Below are 23,272 nucleotides of genomic sequence, written 5' to 3'. Positions count from 1 at the left end.
TTTAAAAAAATAAAAATAAAATAATAAAATAAAATAAAATAAAATAAAATAAAATAAAATAAAATAAAAGCTTAACAACGCCCCGGTTTTTACCTTGAATGCATGCAAACGTGCATTTGGTTGGATCAAAGCTGAATTAGAAGTGCCCCAGCATTTGCGTGAGGATATTAGCCTCTTCTAAAGCAAACGGTGATGGGACGCCTCGCCCCCACCCTGCAGCACCACCGGCCCCCACTGACTGGCCTCTCGTGATAACTGTCCCCACAGACACACATGACATTATTGATGCAGAGGTAACCTGCAAGGCGGCCCAGATGGAAGTGTCCATATCTAAGTGCAAACTCTTCCAGCTCGGCTTTGAGAGGGAGGGTGTGAGGATCAATGACAGACGGTGCTCCCACATCGAGGGGGAAGACTTTATCTCCTTTCAGATCAACAACACCAAAGGGAACTGTGGCAACATTGTACAGGTGAGAAACCTGGGGCCGGAAAGAACATCGGGCCGAGGTGGGGACAGCTCTGGGTGTTTTGCACGTGGGTTGTCCTCAAAGCCAACCTCCCGGGGGGTCTGCTTAGAAAGATCCTCCCCGGAAAACAGCACAAGGCATATGTGAAATGAAAGACATCAAGGAGAATAGGGGCACCCGGGTGGCTCCGTCAGTCAAGCACTGATTCTTGGTTTCAGCTCAAGCTGTGATCTTGTGGTTTGTGAGTTTGAGCCCCACGTCGGGGTCTGCGCTCACAGTAGGGAGCCTGCTTGAGAGTCTCTCTCTCTCTCTCTCTCTCTCAAAATAAATAAACAAACATTAAAAAATTGAAAAAAAAAAGACATCAAGGAGAATAATTGGTGCTAAGTAGTTTGTTGAACTGAGAGATCATGATAAGTGACATACTCCTGTCCTTGATTTACACTATCTGCTGTTGTCCTTTGCCTAGCACATTGACAAATTTTTGTTACCTTGCTCCTGCTTCTCTTGTTCTTCTGGGTAAATACAGCTGGGTTCAGCTGTTTTGGGGGGTAAGGGTGTCCCAGACATCATTTAACAATTGGCTGCACACTCTCAACAATAGCCAAATTATGGAAAGAGCCTAAATGTCCATCAACTGATGAATGGATAAAGAAATTGTGGTTTATATACACAATGGAGTACTATGTGGCAATGAGAAAGAATGAAACATGGCCCTTTGTAGCAACGTGGACAGAACTGGAGAGTGTTAGGCTAAGTGAAATAAGCCATACAGAGAAAGACAAATACCATATGTTTTCACTCTTATGTGGATCCTGAGAAACTTAACAGGAACCCATGGGAGAGGGAAAGGAAAAAAAAAAAAAAAAAAGAGGTTAGAGTGGGAGAGAGCCAAAGCATAAGAGACTCTTAAAAAATGAGAACAAACTGAGGGCTGATGGGGGGTGGGAGATGGGTATTGAAGAGGGCATCTTTTGGGATGAGCACTGGGTGTTGTATGGAAACCAATTTGACAATAAATTTCATATATTTAAAAAAAAACAGTTGGCTGCAGAAATACAGCAAGGTCCCACCTTTCAGTGTCAGATTGTCCTACTTATATTTGGCAAACCATCTTTATTCTCTTCCTCCTGTTCCTTCCTGCTGTCTTTAAAATATATATATATATATATATATATATATATATATATATATATATGCATTCATTAACTCAAAAGGAGTGAGCAGGTGAAACTTACATTTGTTCCTCTTGGTCCTTGTGGGAAGGTCCGGTAGAAGATCTGGTGGAAGAGAGATTTTGAATTAGGACTTGAAGAAGATTTATATGACCCTGGGATAGCAATACTTCATGCTGTCCCGAGCTTGGGTTCCCACAGATAACTGGGGCCGGTTGTAGTTAGAATTCAGGGTACATGAATTCACCCTCTGTGGACACTCAAGGTTATCAGCCTGAAGGGTGCCATTGACATCTAATGCGACATTTTATGTTGTTGTTGTTGTTAGTAAATGCTGAAGCTAGCTCAATAGTGACTTATACCAGCCTCTGGATTATGTATGGAATGAAGCCATTTCTCTACTTTCGGGGCCGTGGATTTGAAATGCAAGCCACTTATTCACTCCCCCCTTTAATGATTTCTGACCTTCCTTTGCAGTCCAATGGCACTCATATCATGTATAAAAACACAATCTGGATCGAAAGTGCCAACAACACTGGCAACATCATCACTAGGGACCGGACGATCAATGTGGAATTTTCGTGTGCTTACGAGCTGGATATCAAGATCTCTTTAGATTCTGTTATAAAGCCTATGCTAAGGTAAAGAATCTCACGGGCTGTGCACATTGCTTTGTCTTTTCCTTGACAGTTGAGGTTAGCATAATCAAAATGGCTAGCATTTGTCTTTGAAGCACGGGGGAAGAAATAGTTCCTATTTTCTTCACCTAAATGCCTTGGACCAGCACTGTGTAACAGAACTTTCTACAGTGATGGAAATGTACTGTATCTGCACTATCCAATAAAATAGCTGTATATGGAAAGTGAGCAATTGAAATGTGGCTAGGGGTGCTGAGGAATTGAATTTTTAATTTCATTTTATTTTAATTGCCACACGTGGCTTACAGGGACCATTTTGGACTTAGACTTTTCTGTCGTCTGCTTTGCCTTCCCTCTGCATTTTCAGCTCGAAACTGGTAGTAACTGCATAAATATGATTGTTTGGCATTCCTCCTCACTGCATGCTTATTTCCCTTTCAGTGTCATTAACCTCACAGTTCCAACCCAAGAAGGCAGCTTCACCACCAAGATGGCGCTCTACAAAAACGCCTCCTACAAACATCCTTACCGCCAGGGTGAGGTGGTGTTGACGACTCGAGATGTGCTGTACGTCGGGGTCTTTGTGGTCGGCGCTGACGCCACACATTTGATCCTGACGCTGAACAAGTGCTATGCCACCCCGTCCCGAGACAGCAATGACAAACTCCGATACTTCATCATTGAAGGGGGGTGAGTGGCCTCCTCTCAGAGGACCGTCTGAGAGCTTTTAGGGTAATATTCGCCAGCACCAGTTTGTAGAGAAGGTTTTAGAGAACAGAATGGGAAGGGGTATTTGTGCTGTGCATCCAGGAACTCCAATTCTCTGAACAAACCTGTGAGGTAGACGTTGTAAGCCTCACTTTCTACCCTAGCAGGCTGAGGCTTCGGGAGACCACGCCACTTGCTTCAAGTCACACAGCAACGTAGCGGTGGGTCCCCAGGTCCTGTGGCAGTCACTACAGAATGCTTTATTCTCACGGTGATCAGAGAGGGGATCGTGCCCTGCCTATTTGAATTGCAGTCTGAGAGAAATGGGGATCACCTGCCAAAGAAGGAATGCCACAACTACAGTCTGGCGAACAGGACATCCATCAGAATAGAAAAAGAGCTAGAACCGTAGAAGAGAAGAAACAGAAGCACAGAATACACTAGAATCGTTTATAAAATCGATGACTTTTGTTTTATTCACTGCTATATGCCCAGCACCTACTGTGTGCCCTGACACATCTGGAACAAAATTTATTGAATGAATAAAGAAGAAGAAAAGACTACAGACCAATAATAATTATTTTTCCTTTTTATTTATTCATTAAAATTTTTTTTATATTTTATTTTTGAGAGGGAAAGAGAAAGAGTGAAAACAGTGGTTGGGTGGGGGGGGTGGAACAGAGAGAGAGGGAGACACAGAATCCCAAGCAGGCTCCAGGCTCCGATCTGTCAGCACAGGGCCTGACACGGGACTCCGACCCACGAACTGAGAGATCATGACCTGAGCCGAAGTAGGACATGTAACCAACTGAGCCACCCAGGCACCCCAATTTTTCTTTTTTAAAAACACATACGGGTTATGTCAAGCAACGGTAATTCTAGCCGGGTATGAAAATCTAGTGAAAAGACTAACAGGAGAAAAGCATACAATATATTTAATACCAGTTCTCTGTGATACTGAAAGCCTTCATGAGGAAATGAGGATCTCAAGAAGTGGTTGAACCTGAGTATTTTTTGCTAGGTTAGGTGAAGAGTAGACGGTCACAGACAAGTATGAGAGGTCAAAGGGTATGAGGTCAGTATGGTAAACAGGAGGAGCTTAGCAAAGCCTGTTAGGATTCTTCTTGCTGTCCCTCTGTCTTTGGAGATAAGGATGTTCCTTTCCTGCAGGTGTTGGGGGGGGCACCTCTCACATGAGGGCCCTGTGACCTGTTTCAGGGACAAAGAGTCAGGGAAAGGTCAGAGTGACCTTTCTGCTTCTGCTTTTCTCAAACTCTTTCACCTTAAAATATTAAGTATGCCAAGGTGCCAGATTTGAGGGGTAGCATGTCCTGAATCCTATCCCCAGCCTGGGCCGACACCTACCCTGGCGTGTCAGGGAGCATTATAGATACTATAATTAGTTTTAGGGTTGAAAAGGAAGAGTTTTCCCAAAAGAAGGTGTGGTTCTGGGCAAACCATGGATAACCACTATTTTTGCAGATTAAACAGGTTCAGAGATGTTAGGTACACAGCTCACCCAAGGCCACTCAACTTACCAGGGGCAGAAGAAGAATCTTTCCAAGTATCAGGACACACCGCCACCCTAAGTGGTCAGACGGGGCTTGTGGCAGGGGTCGCTGAGGGAGTTGTCTTCCTGAGCTGGTTCTTAGCCTCCTTGGAGGCAAAGGGAGGGACTTGGTGACTACTGGATAACTCACAGTGTGGATTTCTCTCCTTCCCGTCATAGTCCTTTCCCTAAGGGCTAGAGCTCAGATATGAGCCCCTGTAGTGTTGCAAGCCTGGTTGTAGGGTCTGTGCCTCCTTTGAAGGACACAGTGGTTGGCAGTTTTATTTTATTTTATTTTTTAAGTTTTTAAAATTTATTTTCAGACAGAGAGCATGAGTGGGGGATGGGCAGAGAGAGGGGGGGAGAGAGAGAATCCCAAGTAGGCTCTGCACCATCAGCACAGGGCTCAACGAGGAGCTGGAACTCATGAACTATGAGATCATGATCTGAGCCAAAATCCAACACTTGACCAACTGAGCCACCCAGGCACCCCAGTGTTTGGCAGTTTTAAGATAGTGTTTAATACACTTGATCCAGAGAGGAGAGAGAATGAGTGCGTGAGCATGTTCATAAAACTGGGCCTGCCCCAGGGTCTGAGCAAAGGCCTGCCGATGAAACTGTTGTTTGATTTTGTCCTATGAGGGAATTTTAACTCATGAGTCCTTCTGACCTTTCTTGGACGGATGTGGTTAATTGTTTTTCCAGTGAACTCATCTGGGCAAAAGCATGAGCAGCAAAATGGGTTCACTTCAGAATTTTGGGGGGTCAGCTCTTCCTCCGTGGCTCTGCAGAGGGTAGCAATGGCACCCCCAGTGACTCAGGAGTCCCAGGTGTGGCTAAGACGGAAGGCCTGGGTGAAGGTTGGAGTGCTGTGAACATTTTAGAAACTTTGAACCAATTTAGATTATTCAAATGAATAACAGTGACAAGGAAAAGTATGGCAAGTAAGTTTTCATTTCAAAGCATTTAAGAGATTATTGCCTTGAAGACTAATTATAAAACCTAATAGGTGTGGGGGTGCTGAAGGATAACTTCAGTTTTTCATTTTCCTTATCACTAAGCTGTTTAATCCTGTGGGCTCGGGGAAGGAGCGATTAAAAAAAAAAAAAAAGAGTCACCCTTTTTATCTTTATCATTTTTAGATAACTTCTTGGCTCCTATAGGCCAGCATTAGTGATGGCGGCACGATCCATTCGTTCCCTCGTTTGTTCCTTTACAGAGATGTTTAGATACTTCCCCCGTGCCCTGCAGTGTGTTAGAGACACAGCGAGGATCACAGCCTGATTTTTTGCCCTCCAGGAATCCAGGAAAAGCCACCTGTTCTTGCCCGGTCAGGGCAGTGCGAGGGGTTATTTGTAGAGAAGGGGGGAGCTATAGACTGGTGTTGGGGAAAGAGCGGGAGTAAGCATGGGAAGACTCCCAGACTGGGGAGACTTCATGTGGAAAGACCGTGGGGCCTAAGAGGATGTGATGCATTTGGGGAGCTCTTAGGTAGCGGAGGCAGGTCTGTGTGCCTGAGGGAGGCTGGTGGCCCAATACCACAAGGGGTGGAGGCAGAGGGAGAGAAGAGGCGCACCTGCAGCCAAGGGAGCTTCAGGTCATCCTGGACTGGTCTTCCCTCTTCTCCAGCTCCCACCGATTTGAATATGGGGGAAGATGACCCAAGAGGGTTTTGATCAGGGCACCCTCCCCAGATGGATAACCAGAGAAAGTACAGCTGTAGCAAGGACTAAACGTGTGTGTGTGTTGAGTTGATATCACGACACTATGTCGGTCGGGCAGTAAAGCACGACACTATGAGGGGCAGAATAGAAACTGAGGTATAGGAAAGTCGGGGGCAGTTCCTGCACTCATGTTGCTTTTATGCGCTTAGGATACTAGTTTGAGGTGTTATCCGATGCCTTTAAAGCCAACCGTGAAAATAAAGTGGGAGTAAATGTGACACCCACACAGTCGAGAGGTCACTCTCAAAGGCAAAGACGTTTTTACCTATTATGATGGTTTTATATGAAATAGAAGCAAACGTGTGAAGCGAAGATCCCATTTTCCTCTGAACAGGTGTCAGAACATTAAAGATAACACCATCGGCATCGAGGAGAACGGTGTCTCCCTAACCTGTCGCTTTCACGTCACCGTCTTCAAGTTCATCGGGGATTATGATGAAGTTCACCTTCACTGTGCAGTGTCACTGTGCGATTCAGAAAAGTACTCCTGTAAGATAGTAAGTGAGAGCGTGAAAATGAACTGCCTGGCCCTATTTCTTGCTGCCCCGCTTTTCTCAACATGGGGATCATGGACGCCAGGATCTGTGTGGCTCCTGAGAGTTCTTTGGGACTCACAGCACCTGGAAGTGGCTGAATTGGAAGCGTCCCCAGATGGGAAGCATCCCCAATGGCTCGTCTTTGGTGAGACCATAAGAGAGAGGATGCGGTAGAATGGTGTCCATTTACTCTCCTTCTCTGTCTCTGAAATCTCTGCCGTGGGCATAGAGCACAAGACCAGGGTTTCTCAGACCTCGGCATTATTGACCTTTTGGACCAAATTGTTCTTGGTCGTAGGGACAGTTCTGTGCACTGTAGGATGTTCAGCAGCACCCCTGGCCTCTGCCCACTAGACGCAAATAGCACCTCCTCCCCAGCTGCCACACCCCAAAAATGCCCCCCAACACTGCTAAACATCCCCTGGGGGAAGGAGAGGGCAAAATTGGCCCTGTTCAAGAACCACCACACCAGAGTCTCAAGGAGCCAGGCCACCTGAATCTGACAGGAACAGTGGGACCCAGCTCCACTACACTGTAGAGGCAGACCCCTGGGTTCAGGAATTTTCTGCCAGATGTTCTTCAGACAGTGACTTTCCTGCAATTCATCCAGATCCACGCCAGCCGGTGGCTCTGGAGAGGCTTCTGGAGGGGCTATTGGAAGGTGGTGACAAACCAGTCATCTCTCCCACGTCAGGCTTACATCCGCACCTGAGATCTTATTGCACTGATATCAGCTCCCTAACTTTTAATATTCCAGCTTCACGTTCTCCCCAATGTTTGCAGAATCACACCATGAATTATGGTCAGAGCTACTTACAGATGCCGCTGCATACCTTATTGCCCGATGTGATCCAACAATCCCCGTTCCTGGGAAGGGAGCATCTTTGCATCTAATTCTTGTGCGAGGAATATATTTAATTCTGCTCAACATAAAGCCCAGAGTCCCAGTGGGCTCCATGATCAAGAATGCATTGGTTCTAATTAATCTGAGCAGCGATAGTGCTCGAGGCTGGGACCACTGCCTCTTTCGGAGGTGGAAACATGGTGAAGAATAAGTTATCAGCTTAATTGTGTGAAATTTTCCCTCTGGTGTTCTGTCTTTCAGAATTGCCCACAAAATTCCAGGATTGCCACAGATTATACCAAGGAACATAAAGAGCAGATCATTTCAGTGGGACCTATTAGGAGAAAAAGTATGTATGTCCCCTCAAAGCACATTATAAATGATTAAAACAATGGGATTTGAAGGCCTGGACCAACTCTTGGGTGTGTTTCAACTACAATGTGAATCTGGCGAATGAGGAAGTTGAGGATACCAGGTGGAGAAGATGGGCTGCTTCCGTAATGAAGTCTTCTCACGGACTCCTAAAATCCCATGACAGCGTTGGCCTTTTCTTCTTCCTCTCCTCTGTTTAAAGTCTCACCCTGAGGGGCGCCTGGGTGGCGCAGTCGGTTAAGCGTCCGACTTCAGCCAGGTCACGATCTCGCGGTCCGCGAGTTCGAGCCCCGCGTCGGGCTCTGGGCTGATGGCTCGGAGCCTGGAGCCTGTTTCCGATTCTGTGTCTCCCTCTCTCTCTGCCCCTCCCCCGTTCATGCTCTGTCTCTCTCTGTCCCAAAAATAAATAAACGTTGAAAAAAAAAATTTTTTTAAAGTCTCACCCTGAGATAGGAGTTCAAGACTTGACCTGTCTGAAGTTGACTTAACCAGCTGCTCTTTTTCAGGGCTGGACTGGTGTGAGGACAATGGAGGGTGTGAGCAGATTTGCACGAGCCGGGTAGACGGGCCGCTGTGCAGCTGTGTGACGGGAACCCTTCAGGAGGATGGCAAGAGCTGCCGGGGTAAATGCAACCTCCTGTTCAGGGCAGGTGGCTGGGAGCACCCGGAGCTCTTTCCCCTGAGTAGGAGACATTCATCTGTGAGGTCCCCCCAGCAAGTGACCTAAATTCCAGAAATTAAGATGGGAAGATGGAGACAGCACCAAGGAATTGTAGCACCATCTTGGAGATAGATAGATCTAGAGATATAGAGAGAGAGAGATTTAACCTTTGAGTCTTGTTCTTTCATCTAAAAGATGAAGGTGATTTTTTAAAAAATAAGATATCCAACTGTTTAAGGACCAAATAATGGTGCTCAATCAGGTCACCAAGTGTACCTGGGCTGTGGTTGGGACTGGGGTGTTTGATCCAACAAACCTTAGCCCATGGTCTCCCTGAGGTTAGCAGGACTCTTCTAAAGGTTGAGTTAATTCTGCTGCTTTCCTGCCTCAGTCAGCACCATTTGGATAAAGTGAGTCCTTGGCCATGAAGAAAGTGGGTTCATTTATTTGGTTGAGTACCACAAAGTGTTTCTGATTCCTGTCCAACAGGTATTTTCCTTCACAGGACTTACTATGTTCCTCTCTGTTCACAGCATCCAATTCTTCCACTGAACTTCAAGTTTGGACGCTGCTTCTCATCATGACCCAGATTTCACTATGGCATTTTGTCTATAAATCAGGCATGACCTCATAATTAACTCAAGGTTGCTATATAATGTACTGTAATTTACTTCAACTCCCTGTAGGATAAAAGGTGTGTACCCTTAAGTCAAAACCTATTTGAAAATGTCCAGCAGTTCTCAAAGTTTAACCACCTGCCTCAAACAGTCTGAGTCCCAGAAATGAGTGAAATTCCAAGCTCCACTTGCAAAGCCCACAACAGGGCTTCTAAAAGCCAGTTGTGGAAAAAGCACGTAACTTGCCTAAAATTTCCAAACAGTTGTCACTAGAAACTTCGGTTCACGTGAAAAACCAGTAAAGGAAAAAAAAAGTCCTGGTTAGAGAAGTCTGACCAGAAATCTAACCAGAGAAATCTGTCAAGCCAGTGCTATTTCTGGATCATAGTTTTTCACAGAGAAAGGGCCTGTTGGAACAATATTGAGAAGCAATGACTGGAAGGTTTGGGTCTAAGGAATCTTTCTGATGTTTGGAAGTGTCTGATCTCTGATACGCACGTGTTGCTCACTTCTGTTTATGATGAGCTCCTCCTTCCCTCCCCCCGCGTCCCTCAATCTTGCCATGGCAGCTCGGCAGATTGTTTGCAGACCCGGGGAACCCTGTCTCCATCCCCCACCCGGACCCTTCTCTTTTACAAATCAACCAAATAATTTTTAATGTATTTTATGCTTAAATAAACTTTGTGTTCAAGTATTCTCATCACTCAGTGACTGAAGGAATTTTTGCTGATATTAGGCTCTGCACACCAAATAGCACGCTCTGATTTCAAAAATCAGCAGCGATTGGACCAGGTAGATAACTGCTGGCTAGAGCTTTAATGGGATTTTGTTACATGGCCATTCGCGTGGACTTACAGAGCATCAGCAGGACGTTACCGGGCAGCGTGGAAGAGAAGCAGGTAGTGTCCTCTTTTGTATGTGGTGCACAAACTCGCGTTTGCTGTAATTAACTGCCAAATGGGGGACTGCTAATTATATCCATGGGCCGCCTCTCTTTTTTAAGGTTAAAAACAAAGTAAAACCCACTTCAAGTTTATTTTGAAGTTGTTTTGGATTGAAGCTGATGGTATTTTTATATTTTTCTGGGAACTCTGAAAAGCTGAGCATAAATCCTAGTGGCCTTGACCATGGGTGTGGATATGATTAGCGTTGTCTTGCACGCAACAGGCAACTGTCCCTGGGCTGAGGAAGCTGGGGTGTAGACGCAGTCTGTGCTGAGGTGCTTTGACCTCCCAGACCTCTGGGAGGGTCCACAAATTCTAGCTTGTCTTGCCAGTTACACATGCCATGTGGCTAAGAGGACAGCTGGTATTGCTGGGGTAAAATGTGCACCTGCTTCGACTTGGATGTCTTGAGATCTTCCGGGAAAACGCTGAGCATCGAGGTGGGTTGAGGGACCCAGCCGCCTATCGTAAGTGAGACACAATGCCCCTTCCTCACCAAGAGAGAAACTGATGTTACATGCGTGTTCTGTCTTCACATGAAAAACCTTGTCATTTACACAGTTGAAGGTTTGGATGTTCACAATCAGATCCCAAGTCGAACACAAGAATGTCTCATTCATTCTTTTACCTGATTTCCTGAGATAAATCTTAACCAAAAAAAAAAAAAAATGAGGAAGTGTTTCAATATTTAATAACTTCCCTTTATTGATTTTCTTATGGAAGTCATGAGAAATTTCCAAATGTCCAAATTGAAGACTATAGTTTGTTGGGTTTGGGTTGTTTTTTTGTTTGTTTGTTTAGGTTTCTTTTTAGTTCTTTAAACCTGTTCTTCCTACACTTTTATTCTGGCCTTTGGTTTTCTCACTTGGTTGACGTCCTTAGCTTGTCTCATCATTAGGATAAGTTAGGTCATGGTACCATCACAGAACACCCCAGAATCTCAGTGGCTTACACACCAAGGTTTCTTTCTTGCCTGTGCCTATGGGCTCCAGTCCTCACTCTCACCCTGGGACAGGTTGATGGAGACTTCACTATTTCTTTTTTTGCCTCAACAGAAGCTATTGAACAATTTATCCTTTCCCCATAGAACTGTGGTACTGCCTTTACTGTATAGCAAGTTTCAGTCTCTGTGGTTCTGTTTATGAGCTCTTGATTTTCTTCCATTGATTTATTTTTCTGTTCCTGCTTCAGAACCACACTTCAAAAAATTGGGGGATATAATTGACACATAACATTATATGAGTTTCAGGTATACAGTAGGAGTTGCTATTTGTATATACTGTGAAATGATCACCACAGGAAGACTCGTTAACATCTATTACCTCCCACAGTTACCAATATTTTTTCTTGTGATGAGACCTTTTAAGTTCTTGTAAGTAACTGTTACTGACTTTCAAATATACAACGCAGTATTATGAACTATGGTCACTACGCTGTCCATTACATGCCCAGGACTTATTTGATAACTGGAAATTTGTACATTCTGACCACCTTCGCTCATTTTGCCACTGACACCCACCCCCCACCACCACCTCTGGCAATTCTGTGTATCTGTGAGCTCTTTTTTCTTTCTTTCTTTGCTTTTTTTTTTTTTTTTTTTTTTTAAGAATTCTAGGTGGTCCAGTTGGTTGTCTGACTCTTGATTTCGGCTCGGGTCATGGTCTCACAGTCTGTGGGTTCAAGCCCCGTGTCCGGCTCTGTGCTGACAGCTCAGAGCCTGGAGCCTGCTTAGGATTCTCTGTCTCCCTCTCTCTCTGCCCCTCCCCAACTCACATGTGCGTGCTCTCTCTCTCTCTCAAAATAATGAATCTATGTATAAGTGAGATTATGCGGTATTTGACTTGGATTTATTTCACTTAGCATAATGCCCTCCAGGTCCATCCATGTTGTTGCAAATGACAGGATTTCCCTCTTTATTTTGTGGCTAAAAAATACTGTGTGTGTGTGTGTGTGTGTGTGTGTGTGTGTGTGTGTGTGTGTATCACTCATTCTTTATCCATCTGTCCACTGATAGACTCAAGTTTTTTCCATATGTTGGCTATTGTAAGGAATGCTGCGGTGAACATAGGGGTGCAGATATCTTTCCCAACTGGTGTTGCTGTTTCCTCTGCGTAAGTACCCAGAAGTGGCATTGCTGGATTGTATGCTCGTTCTAGTATTCGCTTTTTTGAGGAACCGCCATACTGTTTTCCACAGTGGCTGCCCTGATCTCATTCCCACCAAGGCTCTCTTTTCTCCGCGTTCTCGCCAACACTTGTTGTTTCTTGAGATTTCATTATCTTTTGATGCTTTTGTTTTCATTATCAACACAAAGCTTTGGGGTTCACCGAGGCAAGTGGGGGGGAGAATGTGGAGACTCACACCCTGGAAAGGACACCAGATCACTTCTGTTCCCATTTCGTCGTCCGCAGTGGAATGTCCAGCGTGTTGCATGGCTGTAAACTAACTGAGAGCAGGGAGGGATGAGCTTCCGGTGAGCCTGGAGGACAGAAGAGCTGGAAATCCAGGGTGACAGCTGTCATGTTATCTTTGAGTCAATCATTCCTGTCTGTTAAAGGGAAATAGTTTTACAGAACTAAAACCCAAGACCGTCAGGAAGGCAGAACTGGACGGTGATCCTGATGCTTCTACTAATTCTCCGCTTGAAACGAATCATTCGACAGGGTGGTGCCTCAACTTTCCTCTCTGTAAAAGGAGAATATGAAGCTTCTTTTCAAATATTCTTGTGTTAGAAAATGACACCATACAAGTGTAAATCATACAGCAGTATATATTTAGATTAACTCCAGAACATTGCCTTTTCCTGCCACTCAAAAAGATTTGCCTCAAGGAAGGGGAGGAAAAAAGAGCACTTGCTTAACAAAGGTTAGAAAGGAAGTTAATTGGGAATCTTATTAACCTGGTATTTGTCTGATATCAAAAAGAACAACATCGTGGGGTCTGGCATTTCTGACAATTGGGAATTCTATAATTAGTTTCTTAACCAGTAGTAGATGTGTGCACTACTCAAAATCCTGGTGGCAAAACTTGAGAGCATTAATTGTTTTACATTGTCTAATATTCTATTTTTAGAACCATTTGACATTTAGTGAGAGCTTGAAATCTAATAAAATTTCTTTAAAAAAAAATTTTTTTTTAACATTTATTCATTATGAGAGAGAGCCCGAGCAGGGGAGGGGCAGAGAGAGAGAGGGAGACACAGAACCCGAAGCAGGCTCCGGTCTGCGAGCTGTCAGCCCAGAGCCCGACGCGGGGCTCGAACTCACGAGCTGTGAGATCATGACCTGAGCCGAAGTCGGACGCTTAACCGACTGAGCTACCCAGGTGCCCCCTAATAAAATTTCTTTTAACCAAAGGAATTATCAAAAGGTGATAATCATGTAGGTTTGAGGTAATAAAGAATTACTTATTTACTAATTCTGAATTTAGCCTCTACCCCATTGTGAAGCTCCTAGCCTCTCTCCTGGAACTCAGCTACTTCTTTACCCTATATTTCATTGCAATTTGGCCCTGGTTAGGAGAACAGGGCATTTTTCAGCGCCCCGATGCACTGGCAGTGCGGCACAACACAGTGAAAAAGAAAATCAAATAGCGCCCTCTAGTGTCTTTTTATTTTTTGCATGAAACCCAAATGTATATTGAACCACACCAATCAAAACATGATTTCTCCCCCTGCTCGGAACCTTAGATGCAGAACATTACCAGAATATAGCTTTAGAGAACACATCAAATGCCAAGGACATTTTCTGGAGAACAGTGTGAGATTTATTTTAATGCACACAGTAAGCATCATTCCAGGAAAATACCAGCTTTTGTCATCCCATGCAAATTTTGCCCTTAATATCTATTTCTCTAATGCGTTGACAAAAATAGCTGTCGGGAAAAATTAAGTATCTCTTTAAAATGTTGAGAAATAAACAATCTGATCAGGAAAAACCCATGAAATATTTAGTGGTCTTTCTTTTCCCCCAGCAGAATGTGAAATACTTTCATATGCGTCTGAGGCACAACAGCAATAACTCTGGTCTGACTAATGGAAGGCTCTGTTTGTGATGGTTTAATTATGTTTGCTGAAATACGATCCTCCTATAAGACAACATCTCCATGGCAGAGGGACAGATCTCTGTGTCTATAGATAGAAATAAAACACAAAAGACTCATCGTTCTGTGAAGAACTTGGCAATCAAATTCTATTTGCTAAGGAAGCAAATGAAGGAAGAACGTTCACTGTACATTTTGTTGTTTCTGTTTGCATGTAGCCTCTGGGTTAGCTACTGTTTTATCTGCTGTTGTATTGCATTGACTGCGAAAGAGTTTTGAAACTAAGATATTCTCCCATCAGATGAAATCTCAGTACCTTATGCTCATATAGCATCTTCCATACCTTTCGATGCTTTCCTACGTATATTTAATAGCGTTCGGTCCTAAATCATGCTGTGTTTTGACAGAGAAATCGGAGGAAGAGTGTTAACTCGAAGTTGTATGGCACAAATTATCAGCCTAAAGTACTAACTGAAGAAAAAACCCTACCCACCCACACATGTGTTCTCATGCCTGTAGGTTTAGCTCATCATTTCCAACTTGTAAGGAGACGATTAGAATGATAGCAGCCTTTTATGTCTTTGAAGCCCTTTAGAAACAAAGAACCTGGACACAGAAGTCTTGAAATTTCCCCTCTAACTCTTGAATTTCTTCATGGGATAGCTTAGGGTACAAAATTCCACAGATAGTACCCTATTCCAGTTGGGCAGATATCTGTTTTTATCAAAAAAGAGACCATATTTCTTTACTCAAGGCCTTGAAAAAAAATCTTTCCATTGGATCTGTCCAGAACTTGTGGAAGTTTTTGATGGAAAGACTATACTCACATAGAAATATGCTATTAATTATATGTTAACCAAAGGCAGACAATGCGTGGTTCCCAGTATTTTTGTCTTACCTGCCATAACATGCTTACTGCAACTGGCTGACCTGGTTCATATCTACGTGGACCATTCAAATCAAGGCGTTACAAGTGGATATTCAATCATCCTCTCCATGTGTCTCTGTATTGATGAGAGCAAAATGCTATTAAGGAGTACCTGCGTGCACACCAAAGAGGGAGTCTGCTCTCCTGAAGAGTCCCGATCAGAAAGCAATTTGGCAAACTAATTCGACAAGGACCAAATGATTGAACACATAATGTGAAAGCACCTAGGTGTTGTATCAGAATATTCAAGGCATAAAATGAAGCAGAGAAGAGCTGTAAGAGTATTCTGAATAGTAATTCAAGATTAGCAGAGTCTAGAGATGTTCGGCCACTGGGAATTTGTTCACATCTCCCACATGTTAGCATTTTCAAATCGCACTTTTATCCGGGTCCTCCTCATAAGCAATTAATTTCAGTAGTTAAGTGGAATCCAAGAACCAAGTCAACAGAGGGAGGGAAATCCTACCTGTGGACCACAGTGAACCATTTACTCAACGATTGTGATCAGTTTAAATGCACACTATTTAGGCAAATTGTCCGGAAAGCCCAGGCTGCCTAAATCGTAGGGAAACACATCATCATACAAGTCTAAATATTTCTGTTGTGTTTTTAAAAATTTTTTTAGGGGCGCCTGGGTGGCGCAGTCGGTTAAGCGTCCGACTTCAGCCAGGTCACGATCTCGCAGTCCGTGAGTTCGAGCCCCGCGTCAGGCTCTGGGCTGATGGCTCGGAGCCTGGAGACTGTTTCCGATTCTGTGTCTCCCTCTCTCTCTGCCCCTCCCCCGTTCATGCTCTGTCTCTCTCTGTCCCCAAAATAAATAAACGTTGAAAAAAAAAAATTTAAAAAAAAAAAAAAATTTTTTTAAATTTTATTTAAATCCAAGTTAGTTAACATATAGTGTAATAATTGTTTCAGAAGTAGAATTCCGTGATTCATCACTTACGTAGAACACCCAGTGTTCCTCCCAAGTGCCCTCCTTAATGCCCATCACCCATTTAGCCCATCCCCCTCACCCAGCAGCCTGCTGGCAACCCTCAGTTTGTTCTCTGTATTTAAGAGTCTCTTATAGTTTTGCCTCCCTCTCTGTTTTTGTCTTATTTTTCCTTCCTTTCTCCTATGTTCATCTGTTTTGTTTCTTAAATTCCACATGTGACTGAAATCACATGATATTTATTTTTCTCTGATTGACTTAGTTCGCTTAGCATAATACATTCTAGTTCCATCCACATTGTTACAAATGGCAAGTTTTCATTCTTTTTGATCGCCAATGTTCCACTGTGTGTGTGTGTGTGTGTGTGTGGGTGTGTGTGGGTGTATGCGTGTGTATATACACACCACATCTTCTTTATCCATTCATCAGTTGATAAGGAAAGATTTGGGCTCTTTCCATAGTTTGGCTATTGTTGGTAGTGCTATAAACATTGGTGTGCATGTGCCCCTTCGAATCAGCACTCTTGTATCCTTTGGATAAATACCTAGTAGTGCAATTTCTGGATTGTAGGGTAGTTCTATTTTTAATTTTTTGAGGAACCTCCATACTGTTTTCCAGAGTAGCTGCACCAGTTTGCATTCCCACCAGCAGTGCAAAAGGGATCCTTTTTCTCTGCATCCCTGCCAACATCTCTTGTTTCCTGAGTTGGTTAATTTTAGCCTTAAATACTTTTTATTTTAGGAAAAGCAGTTTCCAACAGTCATAACATGTGAAGACCTCGTTGTATTTCTAGGCATTATACTCGAGAAGCACAAATTCATCAAAACTCAACTTTCCTGGTAGCCCTCCAAAGAGGCACCCACGACTCATAGAAACCGAAGGGCCTCACAGCCACATCAGTGTGTCACAGCCACATCAGTGCTATTTCTATTTCCTCTGCTTTTGAGTTTTCTATATTTTGATGGGAGGATGCAACTATCGAGCTTAAAATTGGATGGTGATTTTTTTAAATTTTATAATAAAATGTCACAAGATGTGTGGGTGTAAATTCTAAGTCTTCTACCAAAAAGTATCATTCTGAGGTGCTCTGTTACAGAAACAACAAAAACAACAAAATTCCTTCTCCTCGAGGCTAATCTTAGAAGTGGGTTCTTTAAATGCCACCCCAAAACATGAACCGGAGTCACTGATCACTGACAAAGTCCTCCTGGGGCTGTTTTATTGGTGCAAACAATTGTCGATGGATGCATTTTCACCGGTCCCTGCATTGTTTATTCCAATCCCATTCTGGGGTTTTCCCTCTCACCAGAAGGGTGTAAATGCACCCAGGTTGGAAAAACGAGACTAGCAGAACCTTTCAGCCTTGTGAAGTCAAGACAGGAAACGTTTCCTTCTGGTGCGTTAACAAAGCGCCAGCGAAGGAGGCAGTGAGCACATGGGGGCCGGGGCTGGCCCTGACTTCTCCTGGGAGCCGGAGGGAGCCAGACTGAGCAGATGGCATTGAAAGTATTTCTTCCCTTTCCAAAAACGTCAAAAAAGGAACGTTCACTTTTACTAAAACCCCTCAGTAGATTTTATTAAAAGGTAGGAGAAAATGATCTTGTCTTTCTGAGATACTTAGAAACACTATAAAAAGCAGAACGATGACTCCCTCTGATTTAATTCTGTGAGTAAAAATCGAATGGAGCCCAGAACCAAAAAATGAAATGTAAAAGACAGGATTGCCCTGAAGAAGAGAGTTTGAATGTAATAAAATGTTCCTCGCGGACACTAAACTGATGTGAAGAAAAGTACAAAGTGTCTCGATACAATTACCCTTGGAATAAACTTACCTGATTTTAGAAATTAAAAAATGGAACGGATTACCTTGAACAATAAGTAAACAAATCGTAAAGCCAATCCATAAGAGACATCAGAAGCACCAATAATTTTGCCCTAGGATGTTACAAAACTATTTCCTTGGCCATTCCCTTTGACCAAGTGCCAGTCAACAAAGGCAGGTAAGGCTTCATTAATTTTACAGTGGGCGTGTATGTCCAGCAGGCTAAAGCCTCAGAGTGACTTGTAAGGAAATAATATCTTTATGATAAATCTTAAAATTTGTAGTACTTAGCTCTAAGTTTTTCTCCTCCAAAAAGAGTATTTAGCAAGTGGTCGATTTAATTGTCCTGGAGTCAGAAGGCACTAGGAATCTATTGTGCCACTGTGGAAAGCAGTATAAAATGTCCTCAAAAAAACTACAAATAGAAGTACCATACGATTAGGTCATTTCAAATTTTTTTTTTTTAACGTTTATTTATTTTTGGGACAGAGAGAGACAGAGCATGAACGGGGGAGGGGCAGAGAGGGAGACACAGAATCGGAAACAGGCTCCAGGCTCTGAGCCATCAGCGCAGAGCCTGACGCGGGGCTCGAACTCACGGACCGCGAGATCGTGACCTGGCTGAAGTCGGACGCTTAACCGACTGCGCCACCCAGGCGCCCCAGATTAGGTCATTTCAGTTCTAGGTATGGACCTGAGGAAAACGAAAGCACCAATTTGGAAAGATATGTTGCACCCCTATCTTTATGGCAGCATTTACAACAGCCAAGATATGGAGGCAGCCCAAGCGTCCATCCATAGATGAATGGATAAAGAAGAGTGATATATATGTGGTGGAATATTACTCAGCCATTAAAAGAATGAGACCCTGCCATTTGCAACAACATGGATGGACCCAGAGGATATTATGCTAAGTGAAATCAGTCAGACAGAAAAAGACAGGTATCATACGATCTCCCTTGTGGGTGGAATCTGAAAAACAAAACGCAGGACCAAACAGCAACAATTACAACAACAGAGAAACAGACTCATAAATATAGAGAACAAACTGGTGGTTGCCAAGGCGGGGGAGGGGGTGGGGGGATGGGCAAAATAGGTGAAGGGGGTTAAGAGGTACAAACTTGCAGTTATAAAATAAATACGTTGCGAGGATGAAAAGTACAGCATAGGGAATGTAGCCAATGATACTGTAATACACTACCTGTAGGGAGCATTTCATGAGATGTAGAATTGTTGAGTCACTATGTTGTACACCCGAAACTAATTTAATAGTACACGTCAACTATACTTCAGTTACAAATTAAAAATTTTTAAATCCATTCAATTCCATTTTTTACATTTCCAGATTCTCTAAAAATTCTGTGGCTTCCTCCGCCAGCTTGTCCAGTTTTGTCACGATAACATCCAAAACCTGAGAGACAGAAAAGAAATTCTGACATTTTTGTTAGGAAAGCATTATGATCCTCTCAAATCGATCTCAAGAGAAGTGGGACCCAAGACTTTCATTAAGCACATGAAATAGAGGACTTGGCAAATCCTGGAGAGCAAAGTCCTGTGAGACAATAGAAAAAAAAGAAAATTTCCCATCCCTAAATACCAGTGTTTGTCTCACTTTGTGGTGTTGTTGTTCAAGGCAGAATCAATGAACTGAATCAAACTTCTCTTGAAAAGTTAACTTAGAAAAGAACAGGTAAGTTTCCCTAGTTTTCTCATACATTCCTCAAAGCTATGCCTTGGGAAATGTACATGGCGGGGAAATGTAAACTCAGGAACCAAACACAAATTCTTGGAACGGTATGGACTTCAAACTGGAGCTGTAGCTGCCGGTGACATAAACTCTGAGCTCAGTATGGATTTAGAATGCGGTCTGTCCGGACCTGGAACCTGCCTGCAGATATCAAAGGTCCCCTGCGTGGGCAAGCCTCCTTCCTACTTCTCCCTGCATCATTAGTTTCTGAGGACTTGGCATGTTACTCCAGCAACTCTGAACCATGTCGGAACTTAGAAATAGTTTTAAAAAGGATCCCTGGTTAGTTAGCCCTAATGATTAGAGTTTTTCAGTCAACTGAAGAATTAAGACTTTAAAAAAGAGAGAGAGAGAGAGAGAGAGACCTACGTTTACTATCTGCCCGCTGTAGACTAACCCCACTGCGAGGACTTTTCATCTCTGATTTCCTTCAGTCCACCTAAATGATCCCATGAAATAGCTCTTTCCCCATCTTGTAGGTGAAGAACTAACGGTCGAAACAGGTTAAGTAACTTTCCCAAAGTCATTTGATGTGATTTCACAGAAAACTTAATAGAGCTGATAGAATCATTGCAGGGGACCTTGTCTGGGCATCTCAGTAATAAGCAACACGCCAAATATGGCCTTGATGTTATCCGGCATCACTGTTTATTTGCAGGACACAGGCCAATCAAGCATGACTCTCTTGTCACGGAAGGGTTAGCATATGGATTATTGCATTTTAAAAGAATTTTAGATTTTATACTAAAATTAACTTCACACTACAATTCCACCAAAGACGAATTACTTTTACTCATAGCATTAGAGGTCACAACACAGATTCCAGTGTCAGATCCTGGGTTTGAATCCTGCCTGCACCGCTTACTAGCCAGATGTACATTCATGCGTTCGTTCGTTCGTCAAATATTTACCGCTTGCCTACTTCGTACGAGACCTCAGGTCTACAGTGGTAACTGAAAACAGACCTAGTCCCTGCCCTCAATGGAATTTACAGTTCAGTGGGACAGAGCAATAATAAACAGGCAAATGGATGAAGATAGAATTTGCAATGGAGGAAAGTCCTGTGAAGAAAACAGGAGGTTACAAGAAAACATGGGGGCGGAGCTCTCATTTCGATACAGTGGTCCGGAAAGCCCTCTGAGACGGCATCAATCTTCAGCTGAGATTGGAGAAAAAAGGAGGAAACAAGGGTGAAGGAAGGGATGTCCCAAGAGGCACGGCAGAGAGAGGCTGGAGGAAAGGCAAACTCCAAGACACGAGAGGGGTTTGTTCACAGAGAGGAGACGCCAGCGTGGGTGGAAGGTTCGAGGCTGGCATAGCTGGGGTTGGAGAGAAAGGTAGGGGTCTTGGCAGCCACAAAAAGGCATCTGGATTTTATTTCGGAGGCAAGTTGTAAGCCACTAGAAGATTGTAAGCAGGGAGAGTGGTATCATCCAATTTATCCTTTAAAAAATATTTTTAGAGGGGCGCCTGGGTGGCGCAGTCGGTTAAGCGTCCGACTTCAGCCAGGTCACTGTTTCCGATTCTGTGTCTCCCTCTCTCTCTGCCCCTCCCCCGTTCATGCTCTGTCTCTCTCTGTCCCAAAAATAAATAAACGTTGAAAAAAAAATTAAAAAAAAAATTTTTTTAGAGCGGTTTTAGGTTCACAGCAAAACTGAGTGGCAGGTGCACAGATTTCCCAAATACCCCCTGCCCACACACTTGCTCAGCCTCCCCACTATCAGTGTCCCCCACCAGAGTGGTTCGTTTGTTACAATCCATGACCCTATGGTAACACGTCACCCGGAATCCATAGTTCACATTAGGGCTCGATCGGATGTAGTGCTGTACATCCGATGGGCTTTGACAAGGGGCAGATTTGAAGCATGTACCCACCGCTAGAGTATCGTATAGAAAATCCTCTAATTCTTGGGGCGCCTGGGTGGCGCAGTCGGTTAAGCGTCCGACTTCAGCCAGGTCACGATCTCGCGGTCCGTGAGTTCGAGCCCCGCGTCGGGCTCTGGGCTGATGGCTCAGAGCCTGGAGCCTGTTTCCGATTCTGTGTCTCCCTCTCTCTCTGCCCCTCCCCCGTTCATGCTCTGTCTCTCTCTGTCCCAAAAATAAACGTTGAAAAAAAAAATTGAAAAAAGAAAAAAAAAGAAAAAAAGAAAATCCTCTAATCCTAAAAATCCTCCAGGCTCTGCCTATTTATCACCCCCCCCTTTACATTTTAAAAATAATTCCAAAGACTGTGCCTGGGTGGCTCAGTCGAGTGTTCGACTCTTGATTTTGGCTTAGGTCTCACATTCGTAAGCCTGCATCAGTCTTGGCGTTGGGTGTGGAGCCTGCTTGAGATTCTCTCTCTCTCTCTCTCTCTCTCTCTCCCTGTGCCCCTCCCTGCCTTAAAAAAATTCCAAATACTATATGGAGAATGGATTTGGAGAGAGGAGGGAGCAGGACGTATAAGAGTATTAGTGCGGGGCTGGAGTGTTGGCAAAAGCCGAAGGACCAAGGATGTGAAAAGAAATGGGGGGCGTTGAGCTCCATTTTAGAGGCACAGGCCATGACACGAGGTCATATGTTGGATTTGAAGGCGGGAGGAAGATAGAAATAAAAAAGGCTTCTGGTGTGTACAACTGGGTGGATGATGATGTCATTCACTGAGACGGAGAAACTTAGAAATAGTCTCAGGGAGAAATCAAGTGTTCAGTTTTGTACATGACGCGCGTGAGCTGTCTGTAAGAGATCCGAGTAAAGGTGTCGAGTAGGCAGTAAGATATATGACAGGAACTCGTCAGACTAGTCTGGGGTGGTGATGAAACAGATATAGGAATCATATACATTTAGATGGCATTTTTAATTTAAGACAGAATGGAGAAAGAATAAAAGAGACTCAATCTCGAGGGGCCTGAGATTCTACAGGATCAACATTTCGAGGGGAGGGAGGGAGGGAGGAAATTACCAGAGGAAACTGAGGAATAGCCCAGAAGACGCCGAGGAAAAGTCAAGAGGAAGTATGACTGTAGCCAGGAAAGAGGGTATTTGAAGTGGGACCGAGTGGCCAGCTGTGTCGAGTACGAGAAGATCTTAGGCAACTCATTTAATCTTTCTGAGAACCTATAGATTCTAGAAAATAGGCATAATACAATTATCCCCTGTGGTTGTTCAGAGTGTTTAGTGAAGTGACCAGTCTGAGTCACTTCACATGCGGCTTTGTATACAGTGAGCACACAGTAGGGTTTTTTTCTAATCTTTACCATCAAGGTCATCAATTAACCTTGTATGGTGGACGTGCCTGAGAGAAGCTGGTAGAGAATTGCCTTTATGTGAACGCCAGTAAAACTGGCTTTTACTAGTTCTCTTTCCTTCCTGACCTTACCGATTATTAAAAGGGTACAAGAATACATTTCTTCTTGTAGCATAACACTCCTTTTCATTGTCAGGGCCAGCTCATGCCATTAATTACCTCAAAACCCGTTTTACTCGTCCACCATTCTCCAATACTATTCGCCTGCCCTGTAAAGTGTATGAGTCATTTTTTTCCCCCAGCTAATTTTAACTGCAACCTGAGGAGGGACCAAATCAGTGA

General features: G+C 43.7%; 1 protein-coding gene across 1 annotated transcript in view; it reads left to right on the top strand.

The window, feature by feature from the left end:
• The window catches only part of TECTA (tectorin alpha), a 68,011-nt gene extending 58,017 nt beyond the window's left edge, over positions 1–9,994 (top strand). Inside the window, exons 16-22 of the mRNA XM_086678843.1 lie at positions 268–470; positions 2,120–2,283; positions 2,722–2,970; positions 6,596–6,758; positions 7,903–7,990; positions 8,520–8,636; positions 9,208–9,994. Coding sequence (XP_086534969.1) covers positions 268–470; positions 2,120–2,283; positions 2,722–2,970; positions 6,596–6,758; positions 7,903–7,990; positions 8,520–8,636; positions 9,208–9,308 — 1,085 coding nt within the window. The 3' untranslated portion in view covers positions 9,309–9,994. The remainder of the gene's footprint in view (positions 1–267; positions 471–2,119; positions 2,284–2,721; positions 2,971–6,595; positions 6,759–7,902; positions 7,991–8,519; positions 8,637–9,207) is intronic.
• Positions 9,995–23,272: the final 13,278 nt, after the last annotated feature.

This window comes from Puma concolor, chromosome D1 (assembly GCF_028749965.1).
Source record: "Puma concolor isolate L17-30 chromosome D1, mPumCon1.1.hap2, whole genome shotgun sequence".
Lineage (NCBI taxonomy): Eukaryota > Metazoa > Chordata > Mammalia > Carnivora > Felidae > Puma > Puma concolor.
This window is presented reverse-complemented; position numbering and strand designations above follow the sequence as displayed.